The sequence below is a fragment of the Rhea americana genome, unplaced genomic scaffold (genome assembly GCF_003343005.1).
Source record: "Rhea americana isolate MKP2758 unplaced genomic scaffold, rheAme1 scaffold_346, whole genome shotgun sequence".
Taxonomy (NCBI): domain Eukaryota; kingdom Metazoa; phylum Chordata; class Aves; order Rheiformes; family Rheidae; genus Rhea; species Rhea americana.
The window spans coordinates 250708-272188 of NW_028186475.1; the positions used below are offsets into that span (position 1 = coordinate 250708).

Here is a 21481-nt window from a genome sequence, read left to right on the forward strand (position 1 = left end):
ATTACTCAGTCCAGGGCCTCCCGCCCCTGGCCGGCCCCCATTTTGGGGCAGGCTGTTCTGGCCGGACTACGGCTCCCGGCATGCAGCGCGCCGCCCCAGAGCCCGGAGGGAAGACTGCATCTCCCAGGGTGCAAAGCGGCCCAGGGCCGGCCGCCGCGGTGGCTGGCCGAGGCCAGTGCTTGCTGGGAGTTGTGGTCCTCCAGCTCCGCACCAGGGCCGAGGGCCCGCCCGCCGCGAGCGGCGGCGCCCTCTGCCCTTTGCCCGTTCGGCGGTTCCCCCCGCCCCGCCAAGCCCCTCCCTTCCTGCCGCAGCTCAAGATGGCGGCTGAGGTGGATTTCGGGGACCGCGAGCTCTTCGAGCAGCTCGAGGAGGACGACGCGCYGCCGCCGGCGGCTCACCTCCGCTTCGAGGAGGAGGAGGAGGGAGCTGAGGGCGCCCTGGCGGAGCTGCGCGAGCGGCTGCGGGACTGCGAAGAGACGGTGCGGCGGCTCCGGGTGGAGAATATCCTGATGGGAGCGACAGGGCCTGCTCTGGGGAAGGAGYCGCGGGGCCGGGGGCTCCGCTGCCGCCGGTTCCCTTCCGGGCCAGCCTTGGCGCCTGCTCCCCGGGGGCYGGCGGTCGCCTCCACCGGGACCCCCCAGCCTGAGGGGCTGCGGCTCTTCCCGCCGCCCCGGCGAGGCTGGGCTCAGCCCGCGGGGCAAGGCCGGCGGGAGCCCGGGGCTCGGTGCGGGGGCTGTCTTCTCCCTCTGGTTTCTGCTTCCGTCGCTTAGGAGGAAGTTTTTCCCGAAGTTTTGTCAGTGGTTATTTCTGTTTCTACTCGTAAAGGAGGTGGTTGGGGTATTGGGATAAGTAACTGTTAAAACGCATAATGCTGGACGCCCCCCCCCCTTTTTTTTGCCTGTTATCTCTTTTGTGGTGGATTTAGATATCTTAAAATGTTGTTAGTCTCGCAATTCAGATGTAGTGCATGCAATGAGTTACTGTTTAGATTGTCGTGGCCAATCCTTTTTTTCAGCTATTTTCTTATATTTGCTTCTTGTTGTATTTCTTTAATATCGAGTGGGTTTGTGAATTATTCCTTATGCAGTGAAATGGAAGAAACTGGAAACCTCGTATGTTATTCTGTGGAATTCTTGTTAAATGTGGAGGCTTTTTTGTCTGTGTGTATGTAAACCTTGTAACTGAGGGATGTATATATATATGCGGATTCTGAAAGAAGTAATGTTCCTTAACAAGGAGTTAACATCAAGAACTTAAAAGGAAACTGAATATTCTGACTCGTCCTAGGTATGTTAATGTTGAATTAAAAGCACTTTGTGTGACCTATGTATGTTTAAAGTAGAACTTCTCTGGAACAGAGGTAGTAGTTGCCTGAGCTCACTGTCTTTTGCAATATTCCCATGTAGAAAGATTGTGTTTGTGCCTCTTCTCCTAGATAGAAGAAACTTTTAAAAGAACAGAACTTGTATTGGCCAAGCTTTTCTCTGTGTGCTCTTTGGAATAGAGTCTTTTTGTTGTGATAAAATGGATAGGAACAACTTGCAGTAAAGCTAGTATGGTAACCATTGTCTGTATCTTTGTTATTCTAGTGGAATTTCAGTGGACAGCTCTAAATATGATGGGCCTCTGTTACAGATTTTATTTATGAACAATGTCATTTCAAAGTAAGTACTTTCTCGTGCCAAGCAAAAAGCAATCCTGACAGGAAATTAGGCTGCTTTTCTTTTTTTGTTTACTCGTTCATTTGTTTTTGGTTTGGATATATCAGTATTTACTTGAAGTACACATGATATTCAGTGRCAAACTTGTTAAAGTTGGATTGTGAATATTTAATTCAGCAAGATCTAGTATTTTCAACTCAATTTCCATTTCAGTAATCTATTTTTTCTCAATGTACCCAAATGTACACTAATTAAACTGCCTACCAGTGCAGTGCAAGTTTATCATTAGTTCATACTCAATTTTAAAGTGCTTTTGAGAAAATACTGTTTAAGTAAGATAGTAGTGCAGGGCATGTCTTCCTTCTCTAGTCAGTCTCTAAATCAACCAAAGCTAGCAAAACAAAAGATGCTTGGATGTTGCCTTCTACATTATTGCAGTTGACTGTGCTGATCCTTTAGTTTGAGTTTCAGCTATCCTTTAGTTTAAATCTCAACTCTGCTGGTAGTGGTATATTTTGCAAGACTTGAAGAAATTGTCTCTGAAGGCGTAGTTTTGTCATTAACGTAAGGTGRCACTACCACCAGACACTGCATACTTTTTTTTTCCCTGCTTTTCTTTGTCTACTAGCTTAGTATTGATCTAGTAGTATGGAGATTCATGGAAGGGAGATGTTTTAATCAGATTGACTTCTTACCCTGAATAAGCAGCTCTGCATTTCTGTGATGATRCTTGCATGAGAAGAAGGCTAAGACATTTGTGTTGTTGAGAGGTGGGAAGAAGAGAGAAGTAGAGTTGACTATCCCTTTTCTAGATTCTTCTGCTTAAAAAAAAGAAATCTGGCATATGTTTCAGTCTTGCTCACTTCTTGTTTCAAACACTGTAAATTTTAATGTTCTTTGTAGGTGTGTTCTTGTTACGTAGCATTCTTTAACTTTTTTTGAAAATGCCATTACTGTCTTGAGTATCTGATAAAGAACTGATTGAGGGTTTGAGGGTGGATTTTTTTGATGTTTCTTTTAAGAAACTTGAACTCATGTTCATAATTTTTCATAACCAAAATTTTCACAAAAAGGGTGAAATACTGTAAAATTACAACAGTTAGAGAGATCTTCCTGCTACTTCTAACTTTTTGAGCCTCTCCTCTTCCCCCAGCAACCCTTTCTTCCTAACAGCCAACTTTTTTGCTTAATCTAATATATAAGCCCTATTGCTTGAAATATTTACGTTTCTCCTGCAAGATCATTTCACAGTCCATTTGGTGACTTACGAAACGTTCATAGATAAAAGCACTAGGTTCAACCTCATGAAAAAAAGTTTTTCTGTCCATAACTTGCACTTATTTCTCCATCTCTGTATATTTTTCTCACTTTGCTACAGGCAATATCATCAAGAAATTGAAGATTTTATTTTTAATTTAGTTCAGAAATATGAAGAGCAACAGAGATCGGAACCAGAAAAAACCCACTTCAATGTTAAGCCACAGGTACTTTGAAGCTGTGATTAGGGGCTGCTTCCCTTGTATCTTTGTAGGGGTGATATTGAAATACTAATGCTGCTAATTAGCCAACTTCCAAGTTAATTGCAAATCATCTAACTCTATCAAATAAATTTGTAAAAATTATTTCTTTCAAAAATAGAGGACTAAATGAATATATCCTTTCTGCCTTTATAATGCTATTATAATCCTGTTGAAATCTGTGCAAAAGCAMAGTGAATGAGTTGATTTAAATAATCAAGAAAAAAATGAAGATACAAACTTGCATATCTTTTTCTGATAGACTCAAAAGCTGGGCCAAATACTATAGAAGAGCATAGATAAACAGCAGAATACTGAAATTTTCACTTTCTTCTCTTAGTTTAGATTTTGGATTTTTTTTGTATGTTCCTGTTTATGGTTTGTTTTGAATAATAAGGCAGAATGACATACTTCTCCATATTTCTCTTCAGCTTTTGAGTTAAGAATAAAGATGTTATGTAGCTTATTTTTCATTATCAAAAAAGATGATTAGAAATGAGCTGTGTCATAATTTGAACTGTATAAAGCATTATGATTAACATGGATATCTCATTCTACTATTAASCTAATATATGTTTGGTCATGGTTAAAGTAGAAGCTGTATTCCATCAGCTGTGACTTGTATATACTTCAGTAATTTAGGAGTTGTGAAACTCTCCCTTTTACATTTTTTTAAAATTATTTATTTGCACTTTTGCTTTTCATTTCAGCCCTCCAGTGTCCTTTTGGAAGAGGACTCTAAAGCAGCAAACTCAAATTCCATTAAAAAAATGAAGGAAGCCTTCAGTGTAAGTTTTAACTATATACCCTTCAATGGTAGGTCTAACTGTCTCTTCTACATACTCAGTGTAGAGTGCCGTTAAAGTGAACTCTTACTGCTAAATTTCATTTATCGATGTAATAACAGTCCAATTCAGTATGTTTTGGCCACATCATAAGAAAAATGGTGATTTGTACAGAAGKGGGCATGTATTATTTGAAAATTGTTGCAGAGTGGGGAAGAAATTCTGGAAGTAAGCATTGCAAATTTCTGAAAATGTTACCAGATAATCTGACCTAAATACTGACATGTTTCTGACAATTTTCTGACTTTTTTTCTACAGGTTGTAGGAAGTGTTCTATATTTTACCAATTTTTGTCTTGATAAACTGGGACAGCCTATATTAAATGAGAATCCACAGCTGACAGAAGGATGGGAAATACCTAAGTATCCTGTTTGCTAAAACAAGGGTTTTTTCTGTTTATTAACTCCAGAGAGTGCTAGTACGTAGAGTTGAACTCTGATTCTGTTTGGTAAATTTTATGTTTTTATCTAAGCCATATCAGATATTATAGATGAAAAWTTTTAATGAATAATTAATGACTTTTTTAATTCAAAATATGTAAATATTTTGATATGATTGGCTTGTTGATTTTTAGAAGACTGTTATGTTTGGGAAGATTAAATACCGTATCCCTGTAAATTCATCTTTTGAATTGTGGAATTGTTTGGGTCAGTGTATGATCAGATGTGTCTTTGTAAGGTCTGTTGTTGGAGAGAAGAAAAGGGCTTAGCAAACTCGAGTACGCTCTGAGGTGATTTAGCCAAATTTGAGAGCTAAAGGGAAAATCTCTTAACAAAACTTAATGTTCTTAATTTACATCCTCTTAACTTACATCTTAAATTACAAAGTTGGCTCTTTGCTATTTCTTAAAGCCAGTATTTGAGAGATGGGGGTGAGAGAACTGTTGGAGTTTTTTTTTTTTCAATATTGTAGTCCTCAATGACAAAGAAGCTGAACAAGAAATTGTTCAGTTTTTTTTCAAGTAATCTTATTTCCTTAGTTTCCTAGCATTGCTTCTGCCTCAAAGTCAGGAAAAAAAMCTGTTTCACACTTAATTTCTGCAATAACTAGTGATAAAGGTCAGTCACTAGTGTTAAAAATGACTTGTATCTGACAAAGATCTAAATTTATGAGCTGGCTTACTTGGGTTTTCTTGTGCCTGCCTTTGACTGTGTATGCACTGTGCTGCAATCTTACATTTCAAAAGCTGCCTCTGTTGTAGTGCATTAAGTAAATKCTGCTCTTCAAATGGTATTTGTATCCTCTCCCAACCTCTAAATAAAGGAATTAATGTCCAGTGAGGGAATTTCTCCTAAAATGCAAAGTTTAGCGTGACTAAACTTTCCTGTCTGTCATCTTAGCTTTGAATATGCTTATTGCACCTTTCTATGGGAGCTRTGGGGAGCTCCCATAGTCCTTAGTAATTAATTAAATGGTGTATCAGGTACCATGACTCTAAGAGACTGAAGTAGTACACTCAGTGTGTCAGTTTGGCTAGTGTCTGACAAATGGTTTTCTTTTTAAAAGCAGCTGTTAGATTTTGAGCRCTGCCCTGCTTCTGAACTCTGCTGAACCTGTTAGCCTTTTCCCAGGTCGATTCCCTTGGGACCCTCTTCTCACCTTGTAGGTTTCTAGTTGAGTGGGCAGAACAATGGACATGTTGCAGTCACAGAGCAAGTAATATGCCCTGGCCTTACCCACTTGAGGAGTGGGTTATATTGTGGAAATTCTGCCAGAATCTATTACTAATTTTTTTGAGGTCTGTAATATTCATAAGACTGATAAGAAGTATATCACAATTATAAATGTGAAATTTCTGCCTCTAAACAAGAGGATTCCAGTTTAGCAAGTGGAAGGAGATCAAAATTGGTTATTAGGTAGAAATGAGATAGAAGGGAACTACATAAATGCATCTTAGAAAATAGTTTACAGTGGATTGTACTTCTGAAATATAGACWTTATACTGAGCACCCATCTGTAACTTAATCAGTAGAGTCAGTATTCTAGTAAAAGCACTACTAGCTTTTTATTCGTATTTTAAATGAGATTGAAATTTTGCTTCATCCAGTAGCAGTTCCTTATTGAAATCTAAAGATATCAGCAAGTTTTCAGCCAGATTCTCTCCCTAGAAGGACAAGAAATACAAGTAAAACCAAAAAGGTTTGTATTCTTCTTGAATATAAAGTTTTGAGCTGAAAAGTTCAGATGTACACTGTGATTATTCCCTAGTATACTAAACTATTGAATATACTTAAGAAATTAGTTCAAATTACATAAACCAGTGCTGAGCTGCAGTGAGAGGGTTTTTGTGGTCCCTTGCATTTTTTTAGACAGGACCTAAAATCAATGTGTAAGAAACTTCCTGAAGTTGTTTATGCTCTGGTCTTCTGTTGCTTGTCTTATTGATGATTGCTTTGTCATCCTTGCACTGGTCTGCTATCATAGTACTGCGTGTTTTGTAGAACAACTCCTGTCTGACTTATTTTCTGGGCTCTTAGGACAGATTGGAGTTGGTTTTATGGCTTTTACGAGGGGAAAAGTAAAGTTAACAGAATTTCCTAGTGATAGCTTGTATGGTCTTGATAGCATCAGAAGTCATTGATTTCAGATGCATTGGAGAACACACAAGCTTTTATTGGAAAATTCAAAGACAAAGGGGCATGCTGAGTTAAACTTCTCTGTTCTGRGTGGAAATACTACAGTTTGAAGGAAAAGCAGACTTAACTGTTGTGCTTATGATAATGAGATGATGAGAAAGTATTKGAATCACCACAGAAAATTTTTATTTGAATTGCATGTAAATGTGAAGCAGATGATGCACTTTTTTTTTATCTAATTAGTCTTCAAGACTTGGAGAGTTATCCTGGATATTTGTTTTTGTGTCACGTGTTAGTGTCCCCTTCTGGTTCCTCTCCTTATTTGATACAAGTGAATATTCAGGAAAAGAAATCTTTCTCTAAAATCTTGTAAGAGATTGCGATTTCCCCCAGTGTCAAACGTGCTTGTTACCATGACATCAATTTACAAGAAAAACTAAACTTGAAGCCAACTGCAATTCCATTTGTAGACAGACTCACTTCAAGATTTTCAGTGTGTGGTTTCACAATATGTGTAATTTCTTCAGTCTGTGGACCAGAACCTTCCAATTCATACTCTCCTACTTCTACCGGTAACTGATTCTAACTATTGTAAGAACAGTAAGACCTCTGATGATACAAGCATGAGAAAAGTAATAGAGATATTGCTATACTACAGACGTAATAAGATGAGGGCTGTACTCTAGAGTGAAAAGTACTGTTTAACATCTCTTTCCTACCTTTTGAGATAGCATAAGATTTAAAATACAGGGTTTGTTTGCATTGTTCTTGATGCTATCTAAGCAAATGTTTCTGTATTTAATCGAAAGCCGAAATCCTTTAGTGAATACTCTTCTRTCTGCAGCATGATGTGATATAAGGAAAACCTTTTTCACCATTTCTCCTTGACCAGGACAGTCAAGTATAGGATCAGATTGCCCAGAGAGGTTTTGCAGTCTCCATCCTTTGACATTTTCAAGGCCCAGCTGGATAAAGCTCTGAGCAGACTAGGCTGCTCATAGCTGACCGTGCTTTGATTAGGGGATTAGAGACCACCTGAGATTAAGCTGAATTATTCTGTGACTATTATACTTGCTCTTAAAGGAATAATTTCTACTCTATAGGATAGAAAAACTCCATTTCTATCTGGAAGTACTGTTTTACCTCTCTAGTTCTCTTCTCTCTTTCCTCCTTCTCCACATGCAGTCATGCATTCTTTTATTTTTTGCAGGACTGTGCGTGTTTTTTTTTTCCCTCTGTCCTTGTATTCTACTTAGGACCATCAAATAAACAAAACTTTATTCTGTTTTCAAGATTCATATTAAATAGCTAATTTCAGAAAAGCAGAAGACAGCATGTGAAATCAGCAAGTAATGCTTAATATATTTTCTTTCCAAATCTAAGACTGAAAATCCAACAAAGTTTAAAAGACTTAATTGCATTTAACATTGCAGAATGATTTTCAAACTTAATAATTTTTTGGGCGTTTCTTAAACAGGCCAAAACCTCATTGTTTCAATTGTGGTTCTGAAGACCATCAAATGAAAGACTGTCCAAAGGTAAACTCTACATCAGTATTCAAAAGACTGCCCCTCTCCAAAAATGTTTCAGTGCAACTGCAACACTAAATAAATAACAATAAGATGCAGTGGTCAGGGTCAAGAAAGAGTTACTTATATTGATTAAATATACATGTAACCTACACAGTAAGTCATACCTCTGCATATATGTAACTTTATTATACACTAAAATACTAAATCAGCATGTAAATGAATTTCCTAGCGTAATGGTTTGAATATCCCCTGTTGGTTACATAGGAGCACTTCCCAGTTTGAACAGTCTTTCTTCCTGTTTTAGAGATCTGCTAGCTCAAATGTAAATACTTCTTTTTTTCCTGTTTAATTACAACTGTAATTATACCTTGGATGTGTGATAAAGGATTAAAAAAGCTYGGGGCAAAGAGGTTTTATGTTGGGTGAAGGCATGCATAAATTGTAAATTGTCCAAAATTAAACTTTCCAACCACATTATCTTTAAGCCACGAAATGCTGCTCGTATAAGTGAGAAGAGAAAGGAGTATTTGGAAGCTTGTGGTGAAGCAAGCAATCAGAATTTTCAGCAGCGTTATCATGCAGAAGAAGTAGAAGAGAGATTTGGAAAATTTAAACCAGGAGTAATTAGGTATTTCTTTTTCCTGCCATTAATTATTGCACTGCTTTTGTGGAATAACTTTCCTACCTTTAGAATGCCAAATGTTGCTTTGTAGAGTTCTGTAAGTCAATCCGCTAATCTTAACTAAGGGTCTATTATGTTCAAATTTGTTTGCTGAATGAATTTATATTTAATAAATTCCTCAGATAGTTTTCCAATGAAAAATCTCAAAATTCTCATGTCTGGCGTAATAATTTATCCTTTTCCCATGACATTTTCTCTGATGTAGGGGGATAGATTTTGCTCTTTGGCTGCTACTGCAACTCTTTTCACAGGGAGAATTATAATAGGTTCTTGATAATTAAAGATGAATGTAAGATCCTGAAAATTTTAGTCTTTGAGATTCTTTCACTGTCTCTTTCTTTGTGTTCAAATTATATATATAAAAAGGTTGTCATATAATTGTGACAGTCTAAACAAATCATCAGTAAATATAAAATATTTAAACATACCTGCACTTATTGTCTAAACTGAAGTATTACAAAGTTTCTTCAATATCAGTGCTGTTTTTGACTTTATCCTGTCAATTCCAGAAATAACTGAAGTTTCTAACAACCAACATCTATTGAGTTTCTAAAACTAAAATGATTTTACTTGGTAGTTCAAGACTCAACAAAATATAACTTGCTTCCTTTGAAACTCAGTTATAGACTTACTGGAAGACTTTTTGTTTTCTTTTTGTTTTCTTAATGTAGTGGAGAACTTCAAGATGCACTTGGTGTCACAGATAAGAGTCTTCCTCCGTTTATATATCGCATGCGTCAGCTGGGTTATCCTCCAGGTTGGCTCAAAGAGGCTGAAATGGAGCACTCAGGCCTTGCACTTTATGATGGAAAAGGTAAGGAATATGCAGTGGGAATGCAGTTCTCAGTATGCAGGCAGTTTACTTGCTTCATCCTATTTCAAAGGCAGTAATGTATCTAGTTTGTAAACTTCTGTCTTCACAAGAGAGTGAGAATGTTGTAAATCAAATTTTCTTGTCTACAGTCATGCAAAAATACTCTCTTTTTATCTAGCCATTCTCTGACAACAAAACAACTCTTGTGACAGAATTGCAGGGGTGAAGAGTCTTTGTCCATATGATTTCACTCTTTTATCAACACCACCTTACTTAACAACTGATGACAGAAMATGGGAGTTTTTGTGGATGGAACTAAGACCTCCAAATAGTCTGCTGTCAAATTTCCTCATGTTCCTTTCTATGAGTTTACAGCTTCTCTTTGTTTTACGGTTCATGAAAGAAGCCATCTCACTTCTTAAAATTCAATAAGATTCCAAAATCAAACTAGGCAACATGAAGACCAGTGAGCAACAAACCTATTTCTTGAAAGCTCACTTGCCATGGAGTAGTTTATCAGCTTTTTACTAATAACCAACACTTACGCCACCTCTCTAGAACATGGAAACAGATCATGTTTTGTTATTTGCTATCAAAGATTTTCTCCTTTGTTATTTGATAATTGGCTAAYAGTGTCCTTTATCAGTTGCTTTCCTGGTTTCTTGTTCTAAATAAAAACTCACTTGGTGCAGACTATCAGCAAAGTGTAGAACTAATGTTTGTTTTGCAGRTAGTTTTCTTCTCTATTTGGATGGGCCTTACTGTCAGGGCATCCAGCCTTTCCAGTGTTGGAGGACAAACCTGACTGTCCCATTGACAACAAGACTGTAATTGCTTCCACCTCTGTTAGGTCCATGCCAAGAGAAAACATGAGCTGTTGACACAGCAGAGCACAGTCCTGAAGCCAAATTCTGAGGCTACTAATGGCAGATTTGGAGTAGTAGCATTATGAATATCCAGTTAGGGTTCTAGGGAGGTTGCATGCGTATATCTGAGATTTGGTCACTGTTATTGCCTACTGGTTTGAAAAGTCTTCTATCAATACTTACCTTCCAAAAATCAAAACTGTGTTCCTGAAGCTGTGGATTTCTTCAGTAACATTCTTTATTAGCATCCGTAATAATTATATTTTGTTATAGATGATGGTGAAACAGAAGGTGAAGGATCCCATCACCCAAAATGTGTCACTTACGATGTCTCTAAGTTGATAAACTATCCAGGCTTTAATATGTCTACTCCAAGTGGGATCCCAGATGTAAGTGACTGTCCTCTGCTTTCTAAACAGCATATGGAGTAACATTAGTTGCTTTTAGCAAAGTAATAGCATTACATTCTGTGACTGACATTTTTATTCAGAAAAGGAATCTTTTATGACCTTTGCTGCCAAACTTTATCTTCAAGAGCAGTTTAACATATTCTTAGTAACAAGCTTCATCATTGATGTTGATGCCTGTCCATTAAAAATAACTCGTATATTTTCTTTTTCAGCTTTCCATTTGCCAACTTAATGGCCTCCAAATGTGTTTTTTGTTCGTAGTTCTTACTCAAAGCTCTGTCCTTTAAAGCTTATCACAATTTTTCATTAAGAAATGATGTATTGTTCAAAGTATACCTTCTTCTCTGAAAGCTCATTTCAGAGGGAAGTCTGTAGTTGTGTTACAAATGTTGAAGACTATGAAATGTCGTGTTAACACCTTCGTAGTTACCAAAGATGACCATTTTTACTACTACTGGCTAGTCACAGTACATTGCATCAATTGTTCATGTTTGTATGTTGAAAGGAGCACTTGTTTTGCCAGAAGTTCAAATTTAAGTTCTGTTTACTCTGATAAATGAGGCTTTTGATGAGAACTCTAATCCATCTTGACTTGTTATTTTAGTATTGTTTTACTGTCATATTATTAGCCAACCATATGCMACCTGAACCTTATTTCTCTTTTTTGCTGTAGGAATGGCGGATATTTGGTTCCATACCCATGCAGCCATCTCAACAGAAGGATGTTTTTGCTAACTACCTTTCTAATTTTCATGCGGTGAATATGTCTCAGTGTTATCCATGCACACAGATACATGCACAAAAACGCTATCTAAGGAAATCTTTTAGTTAGTATTGACAGCAGTGATCTCTTATGCCTTTTGCACAAGGGAATAGATTTTCTTACGGACACTACAAAATGTGAAACTGATGCTTTTATTAGTTTTATAGTAAACTCTCTTAATGTGCTAGTGGCTTTGCACTCTAGTGAACCAGTAAGGTAGTCTGTATCTTGGAATTTCTCTCCTAAAAAAGTAAAAAGACTAAAAGCATCTGCTAAGTTCTAGACTTCCATAATAAGTTGCCATAGGCATGATTAACAGTAATCTTATAGTGACTTAAGAAAACATGCATTAACTGAGTCCTCTCACATTCTCAGATCTTCTCTAACGTTACTCTAGCCTAGTTTTGTCTACTGTCGAATACTTCTAGGTAAGCACGAAGRTGTGTTCTATATTCAGTCAGCACTAGCATGTGGGGGAATTCAAATTCAAAACTTACTGTGAAGGAATAGGCGATACTTGTATTGTGACAGTCTTACAAGATACAGGTGTTCAGGTGGAAACTTGATCTTAATCCTGTGTTAGGCATGCAGAAAATCCTTTTCTTTGCTACTTAAACAAAATTACTGTTCAGTTGCATTAAACCTCAAATTTCAATGTCTAGTTTACAAACTGGGTCACCAAGCGATTGCTTAATTATGCAATTGCTTTGAAGATATTCTTGTAGCAGGAAATGTTACCTGGTATGATTTAATTCTAATTTCTCTTGTCTTCCTTGGTAACTTCTCTTCAGTCAAGTACAAAATCAGGCAATAAAAGGGCTGCAACACAGTCAAGCTCTCATCGTTCAAAGCGACCAAAAGAAGACAACTTGGAGATACCAGCAGCTGACATGGACCTAGACTCTGGTATAGTTATTCTGCCTTTTTTTACCTCCCCTTTTTGTTTTCAAAATAACTTGCTCTGAATTGAAATGTCAGTGTAGAAACCAAAGTGTTAGTATTCAGTATTGGTACTTATGGTAACTACCGATATAAACTAACGGTGTCCTATTATAGTTGCATTTGGGTCTCTACAAAAAGCATTCTCTATTACTGTGATTTCTGTATCTTCCAGTAACAAGCAGGAGATTTTTAGATGCGCTCAAAGTAACTGAAATGCTAGGTCAACAATTCCAATCTCTTTACTTTATGTGTATCCTAAAGATAGTTCTGTTATGAAGACCTCCAAATTCTAAAATACTTTGATGAAATGGTGATTCACAACTTCTTAAAAATAAGTCAAATTTAAGAGGCTTTAGAATGTTGCTTCAGTGTTAGAATAGCTGTTGAAGCTTCTGGCTTTTCTTTTTGATTTCCTTTGAGGGAAGGTACTTCATTGTATCTCAGTAGGGAAGGAGCTTGTTAAATTCATTCAGGAGTAGTTTCTTTATTTTCTTTCTTTCTTTCTTTCCTTTATTTTTTTTCTTTCTTGAATGAATGACCACCACCGTTAAAATACAAAAACTGTTTCAGTGAATGTTGAAACTCAAAAGGCTTGCTCCATATTGGTTAAAAACCAGGGCTGAGAAGGCATAAGTCTGCTAGTTAATCAGAGCATTGGTACTCTGAAACTTGCCCTGCACAGATTTCAGATTGTAATACATGCCTTTCATCTGTTTCTAGATCTGGAAGCATCACAAAGATCTCAAACTCATAACAGTTTTCAGTTCCAACCTCCGCTGCCACCTGGGCCTCCATTGAGTTCAACTCCCCCTCCTTTACCACGAGGGACGCCTCCACTTACTCCACTAAATTCTACACCACCTCAACCTCCAATGCCCACTACCCCTCCTCTTTCTAGGACTACTSCATCATTGACTCTTTCCAGTGATATTTCTCAGCCAAAAATAGTGGACTCAACCATGGATGAGGATACTCTGACTTTAGAAGAGCTAGAGGAACAGCAGCGATTAATTTGGGCAGCACTAGAGCAGGCAGAAAGCACAAACAGTGACTCTGATATTCCTGTTGATACACCTTTAACTGGAAACTCTGTTACATCATCACCATCTAGAAATGAAGTAGATCTTGTTGCAGAAGTAAGATCATCTGACAAGGTTATTACAGTGGAAACCAAGTTTTCTGACATTAGCACACAGGTACCAGGAAATGAACATTCTAAAACTAGCCCTAATTCAGGGGACAGTTCATTTAATTTAAAGGAAAGTCCTGATAATGCAGATTCTGAAGGTGTGCTGGATAGCACCACCCCTGCTCCCAAAGCTGAGGTTAGCAATGGAGGAAATACGGGTATTAATCAAGTGGTCACAAGCACTGAATCATCTGCAAAAAACTGCAGTCCTGTTCCTGACATGAGCAAGTTTGCTGTGGGAATAACACCATTTGAATTTGAAAATATGGCAGAATCAACAGGTGTTTATCTCCGCATACGAAGTGTTTTAAAAAATTCCCCTAGAAACCAGCAAAAGAAAAAGCCCTCCTCTTAAGTGGTCTTCCTTTGTTCTGTTATGTCCAAATCCCTGCACCATTCTCTCTCCTCCAGTTTTACAAAGTTAGATAATCTTCATCCTTTCGTGGGAAGGAGAAACTTTGGAAAAATACAGCTTTTCCTCTGGTCTTCCTTGGATCTGTAGTCAGTGCAGGGCTTCAATACTGACCAGACCAATGCTGCCAGAAAATATACAAGAATTTCCCATATCCTTCCACTAAGGAATAACAAGACTTGTTGATTTGTTAAGAACAATTTATTTGCCAATACATGAAACTCGAACAAGTTATGGGTTGGTGTTCATTACTTTGGCTAAGATTTATATTGTCCTTGAGTTTCAGGTGGATCGGTGATTTTTTTAATCTGTTCTTTGTACAATAACCTATACTTTATACATTTTGCTAATTATCCTGTAGATAAGTTTAATATATTCAGAATTTTTTAAAAAGGTGAACGTAAAGATTTCCCACATCTAAATCCTGGCAATTGGATGGAAGTAATCAGGGACTACCAGCATTATCTTCACCATTTCAAATATTTTTATAAATTATTTATGTGGGTCAATTTTAAGTAACACTATATCTTTTGTAACATCTCCCTTCATGTAGACTTACTGTACATACCTGTTCATTTTTGTGTACAGAGGTTTAATAAATGAGTTTTTATAAAAAGTTTTTTAATTGGAGTCCTAAACCATCAAAATGCTGATTTTTGGAAAGTAGCTGTTGAAGATAATTAGAAAAACAAGCTGATTAAAGTGAAGATGAACGATGATGAATATTTTAGGAAAGGTCACAACTTGTGTTTTTAGTTTTTATGATCAAGAAATTATTAAAATTATTTTAGCTACTTCAAAAAGCCGCCGTGTCATTCAGTTTTCATAATCTGGAGAATGCAGTCTCCTCAGAGGACACACCTGGAAGTGTTATAATTGTGCTTATTGTTCTAACCTTTTTTTCCTCTTTAATTCTCTCCATGAAGGACCTACTGGTGGAATGACTGTATATTATTTGCGTTGCCAGCAGAGGGAGATCTAGATTGCCTTAACAGTATTCATTGGAACCAATAAAGCATTTGTTTGTACTGTGTAAAGGCAGGAAAAAGTCTTTCTAGGCAAGTGAGATACCTGACAATACTATACTGTGTATCTAAGAAAATACTTGTGAGGGGGATCTTCAAGGGTGTTTTTTTTTTTTGAGCAACTTAAGAGACTGAGCTATTCTTTAGAAACCTCAGCTTTGTAGATAATAGGCAGATACTTCTTCCTCATAACGTGTGGGATCAGTATACTCTGCATTTGAGCACTTAAACATTTTTTTAATTTTAGTTAAAGCTTTTATTTGTTTCTTCTTCTAAATTTTCTGGGAGGGGGAAAAAAATGGTTCTTTTATATTAAAAAAATGCTTTAAAATTTGTTTATAGCATGTACTAGTTCAGTTTCTTTACATGTAGAAAGCAGCGATCAAAGTGTTCATCATAAGTACTAAAACAACTAGCTTTTTTATTTCATCCTTTTTAGGATAAATTAAGGGTATTGATTTTTGTATCAAGGAAGGATAGTGAAATAGTACATAGCTTCCAGTTTCTACCCATTTGACAAGAACAAAACTCCAYTGGGAAGCACATAAAACCTTGTGGTTTCTCCATGCTTCCTCCCCCTAGAAGTTAAAAACTAGTAACCACAATTTACATAACCCATTATGTGCTGTGCTACATCGTTCACACGTGGATCATAATGTGAGGCAAGACATGAAGTAATGGTTTAAAGTGTACACACCTTCTGGGTGTGGTGAGGTAATCATGTTTTAAACATGAAGTTTTCTCCACACCCTAGAAGACTTCTTTACAGCTGTTATGAAATGCTGCTGCTTTAGTAGAACACATGACCTAAACTTTACAGAAATACTTTCATACTTCTGCTTTCTTACACCCCGAGATTAAAGTTGTCCTTATATGCCTAGTACCTTTAACACTGTAATTAGCTCTGTTGTTCACAAGACAATCATAATAAATCACCTTCTACTTAACTGATCAGAACAGATGAATCTTCTAAATTTCTACAAGTTCTCAGACTTGCAGCTAACACAACTATTAATTTTATTGCTTTCAAGATTTGTTTTAAATGTATTGGAATAAAGCGAAGTCATTTAAGCAACCCAGGCTTTAATCTAATGCTAAATTCTAATCTGAATATGCTTTATTTACTTTATAAAACTCTTAACTGCAGTTGTTCAGTACCATTTTTTTAATCACTCTGGCCATTCTTACAGTTGTTGCACAGAAAATACTTAGATGTGTATTATTTTCACTTTTGGAAAAAAATGTCTGCTGGTGTCTGAAGCAAATACTATAGTCAGGGCTCAGGGAGAGAATGGAGAATGCTTGGGGCCRACTTTTATATCCATTGGAATTTTTGACCAGAGTGACTGGTTGTTTAAATTAGGAAATGATTTTGTTCTCCATCTGTAATTTGGTGCAATTGGTTGGCTACAGCCCATGCTGTCATACCTGCATACACCCTTGAATTAAAATTCCCACAATTTGGATAGTTCTGGTTTAACAATGTTGTTTTATAATGTATTGAAAGACTTCATGTTTTTGTAAATACTGAGTTGTCTGTGTGCTTGGAATTATTTTTTATATTGCTTTTTTTCTCTTTTTGCAAAACTGCACTGTTAGCAGATGATCTGTCTTACTTGCATATACCTGTTGAGAGTATAATTTGATACCAGTACTCATTATTTTTTAATGAGATCAATGTAATAAAAAAGATGGTACAAGTATTTCCCTATATAGTCAAAATTTGTATAACTAGTTGGTTATTGATAGGCAAAAGCCTTCAGTAGATGACTTAAAGGGGACTGAGAAAACTGACCAGGGAGCTACTTGGAGCCAGTCTGTGGAAAGCACTGGGTGCTAGGCCTTTCCTGGAATTTGAGCTATCGGAATACGGTGTTTAGAGAATATGCTTTCATCCTGTAACAAGCTAGAGCACGATGTACCTGTATCATACCGAGAACATCTTTCTGCTGTTTTACTTTTTCCATCAAATTAAAGGACAGTCTGTGGATACTTAGTTACAAAACTGGAGTTGCTAGAATCCAAACTCTTTTTCTCTAGTCATATGTGTAAATCATATATCAAAAGAAAACCTTTTCCCCTATTAGCCTAAAAATTTCTTTATTTCTCCTGTGCAAAACATAGTTGGGAATAGAATACATTTTCATTCACTGCTGTAGAGAATAGTTCTTTTGCCTTTCAAACTGTAACAAACTTACAAAAGTTCCTATAATAATTTTTTTCTTAAAATAAGAGAATTTTTATAGTATGTACTTTTGACCTCAGAGAAGTTAACAGGCTGTGGCAGAAACTATATCATTTCTATTTTTAACTTGTAATAGTTGATTTGAAATATGGGTGACCATATAAAATACAGGACACTTAGATGTATCTTTTAAATCATCTTTTCTGTAGAGGGGCTGCTTAGTATGTACAATGCTTTGAGAAGCTTGAGCAGAACCATTGAGCAAAATCCCTGGTGTATTTACCTCTGCAGTAAGTCAAAGTTAATTAGGGATAGGGAGTTGTCACTGCTGTTTCTCTCATGGTCAGGAATTAGTTAATCTCCATCTATCAATAATTATGTATATGTCCACCGTTCATATCAAGTGTTATATATTATTGCTGCGCTAGGCTTTTCTTAGCATGCCTTTATAATTCTTTAATTTCTTGAATCTGTCAGATGTGACTTCTCATTTTTTATATATTGAAACTATGAGAAAAGATGAAGAACAAAGTACTTCTGATACACTTAACATGCATTCTTATGATGATGGGTGTGGCATAATAACCTAGATTAGAGCTCACTAAAATGAGTAATAAAATTTGTAATGAAGTGGGTATAGTGCAAGCAGGCATCATTCAGATTTTCCCACAGATTCCTGCTAATATAGTACTGACATTCATTCACAACATTTAGAACAATAGAAGCAAAACTAAAAATGCTTATGTATGCCTAAAAAAACTTACCTCTGCAAAAAAATCAGGGCATCAGTCTGGTGGTTATCTTGAGTTTCTGAAAAAAAGAGGTTATTACTTTTTTAACTTATTTTTTTATAACCTAATTCACAGTGCTCAATGTGATGGAAAGAACAATAACAGATTCTAGAAGATATCTGAAAGACGTGATAGCTGCTAAGAAGAATTATTTTACTGCAAAATGTGTAATGCAGCATAAGCATTTAGTTGAAGAAAAAGAGGAGGAACAAGCTCAATTATAATGGAAGTATTTCAAATGCATTGATGCTTGCCATGGAACTCCCTAGACCTTCATTTTGTACCAGAGACAGTAAAATTGTGGTAAGTAAATGCCATTGAAGATCATTGTTGTTCCTGAGAATACAGTGTAAAGCTGATAGTCATACTTGCATATTGGGGGATGGGGGGGATGACTCAGAGGTAGGGATTAGTCTCTTGGTCCTTGGAGAAGCTTACAAACAGGATGGATTTCATAACATGGTAATTAACGTGTAAGTAACTATTGGACACTTTGTAAACTTTTAACTACTTGCAACAGAGGTTTGATGCAAGATTTTGCTTTGGGATTCATATTCACCTGTCATCCAATGACTAAAAATGGATTTATCCTTTCTTTTGAATCCCATCACTCATTAAGGACAAAAAAGCCAACCCTACTTCTCTGTAGGTGAGACAAGTCAGCTTTTGTTGCATTTTATATAGGTGGTGGAATGTGTATCCTTCTAATTGCACAATTTTTCTTAATAGAATACAGTTTCTCAGTTGTGTAAAACAAAACAGTCAAGGTGAAGATTACTGTTGATACTTTATTTAATTGAGCATGCCAAAGGGACTCTGTAAATACTGGCTGTTCATTTCACTGTTATTTTATCCATGTTAGGTAGAACAAATAATGTAAACTTGAATGAAAATTTGACTTGTGTAGCACTTTATGACTGCTGATCTAGTGAAGGAAAACAGTAAATGCATTAGAAAGAATGGAGGCATTACTAAGTTTAATACTTAACACTAAAAAAGGACTCTTTTTATCTAGTTTAGCCTTTCATGAGCTGTCTGTTTTACTCRGTCATGAATTTAAAGCCAAAAATACTAGGGTAAATATGAGACTTCAAGATACTACACCTTCTGGGTATCAATATAGCTGTAAATATATGAGCAAGACACAGCACTTGGGTTAAAAGGGGGAGAAATGCTACAGTGTTTTTGTGAAGACTGAAACTACTACATGAAATAATAGCACACAATTTCTGTATCAGAATTTTGTGAAGCAGTACTTCCTTGCTAAAAAATCAGTTGCTTTTTCTGAAGCACGTGTGACCATCAATTCAATATAAGAGTTGCAATACATACATATTCAAGCTTGCATTCAGATGACAAAAAAAAAATAAACATGCATACGTATATCCCAGGACATGCGTAAATGCAGTTCTTAGAGAATAAAATGTTAGCCATCTTGGAAGCTTTAATACTTTTGTACACTTCACAAAGATGACAAAGGGCAGAAACAAATTCAAGTGATGTTCCTGTGTTATTCAAGAGAATAATTTCTCTTTGATCTAAAGTAGTCCTTGTACTTGTTGCCATCATGCYAGTAATTATGTCAGCTACATTTCCCTGGAGCATTCTGCAGTGCTTGTTTTCATAGTCATGAAAACATCTAAAATGCAATAATTGCTTATACAGCTCAGAAAAGAAAGACACTACAACTAGAATTAGGTATGCTGGCTTCCAGCCATATTTAGTCCTATATGGAGCTATGGTTTATAATGCTAGCACTTCTTTATAATGACTGGCACAAAGTGGATGTGAGCAGACTAGATATGTTTGTCATTATCAGAGTCTGCTTATATCTCCAGCTAAGTGTAAACTGGTACACAAAAACTAAGTTGGACATTAATAACGTGGATGAATTCATTAAACTTTGGCTATTTTTTTAAAGCTATTTTTTCTTGGTTTGAAGGTTGATATTGGTTGACTAGATAACTAGCTCTCGTTTGCTACAAGATGACTTTGATCTTGCAGCTATGGTTCTGTTCACTAGAACTATATGCAAAACCAAGGGTACAGCCTCTTTATAGGTTGAAGCTTTATAACTATGCAAAATCATTCTCAGATCTGTTTTAGAAACAGGACATTTTTAGCTTCAATCTTGTAAGAAAGTCAAGAAAGGTATTACAAAAGTTTAAATAACATTTCTGCTATGTATTCAGCCCAGTTTCTATTTTATCACTTGCATTTTACTCAAGCTGACTAATTCAACCTGCAAATGAAAGTAATACTATTCTAAGTTGCTATATTTCTCTTAAATTCCCATGTGTTAGTTCATTACTACTTATTACTTCATAGAGTTCTGGAGAAATTTGACACTGGAGTGCTTCTAAGAATCCTTTAAAACTAGCTGAGTCTATTGGACTTTCACTACAAAATCTGCTAGGTACATCTCCTCTCATAGGCAGTGTAGAAGGAAGCTTTAACATCACACTGACTAAAGCTTCAATACAAAGTTCTGCAAGAGCAGAGCAAAGCTGCGACTCTTAGTTTTTATTTTCAGTAATAAGCTACAGGTCATATTCTAGCTTTAAGCTGTCATTAGGAGGTCCTGCTCTTACTTTTAAATGCAATATAGTATTTAAATCTTAAAGTTTTGCTAAGTAAAAGCTTTATATTTTACAGGGAGCAAGAATAGTAGCTGTACATGAATTCGAGTATCTGTTTCAATTAACATCTATGGTCACAGGGAGAGCTTCTATTTAACACTTAGAATTTAACTTCATAACCAGCATTGCTGAATGCTGATCTGTCTGAAACTTTTTGCTGAGGGACTGCGTCACACCGCTTTGTGCTTTTAATATGCTGGATTAGTGCCGAAGAATGGAGCCAAAACGAAACGCAGTCCAGTCGCTTTCCAGCAGTGGAACTGCTTTCTCATCACGCGTTTTTTGGGAGAGTATCGTGCACAACCCGACGATCCGCGAGGCCGCGCGCTGAGGCTTGCTTCGGGGTTAAATGGAGGCTTACGCCAGCTCGGGGCGGCTCTGCTACGTGCTCCCAAGAGGCAGAGAAGCGAAGCAGAGAGCTGTCATTCGGCCTTGAACGTTGATCCAAATTTGTCGCTGTGGCAGTGGAGCTACTGACGCGGCTGTCCGAAGTTTAGAAAGGGGTAAGGCCCGTTCCCGGCTACGCGGAACGAAAACGTGTAAAATGTTCTGCAGCTTAGGGAGCGGGAAGACGCGTGCGTGGCCAGCGAGACAAAAGGAAAACGGAGAAAACCCGAGGAGCAAAGTTTCGG

General features: G+C 36.9%; 2 protein-coding genes across 7 annotated transcripts in view; both read left to right on the plus strand.

Annotated features, from left to right (window-relative positions):
* Positions 1–204: 204 nt before the first annotated feature.
* Positions 205–16937, plus strand: ZCCHC8 (zinc finger CCHC-type containing 8). Its single transcript, XM_085311635.1, has 14 exons — positions 205–501; positions 1245–1287; positions 1590–1664; positions 3040–3145; positions 3889–3966; positions 4282–4385; positions 6097–6162; positions 8077–8137; positions 8617–8759; positions 9485–9627; positions 10767–10882; positions 11577–11660; positions 12458–12572; positions 13329–16937. The coding sequence occupies exons 1-14, from the start codon at positions 318–320 to the stop codon at positions 14150–14152; spliced, it is 2142 nt and encodes a 713-aa protein (XP_085167761.1). The 5' UTR covers positions 205–317; the 3' UTR covers positions 14153–16937.
* A 1417-nt stretch (positions 16938–18354) lies between these two features.
* Positions 18355–21481, plus strand: part of CLIP1 (CAP-Gly domain containing linker protein 1) — an 80685-nt gene continuing 77558 nt past the window's right edge. For 2 of the 6 annotated variants that reach the window (XM_085311639.1, XM_085311641.1), the window contains exon 1: positions 18355–18513. The gene's annotated coding sequence lies outside the window, so the exon portion shown is untranslated. The remainder of the gene's footprint in view (positions 18514–21481) is intronic. The other 4 variants (XM_085311642.1, XM_085311643.1, XM_085311644.1 and 1 more) reach the window with 2 other exon arrangements.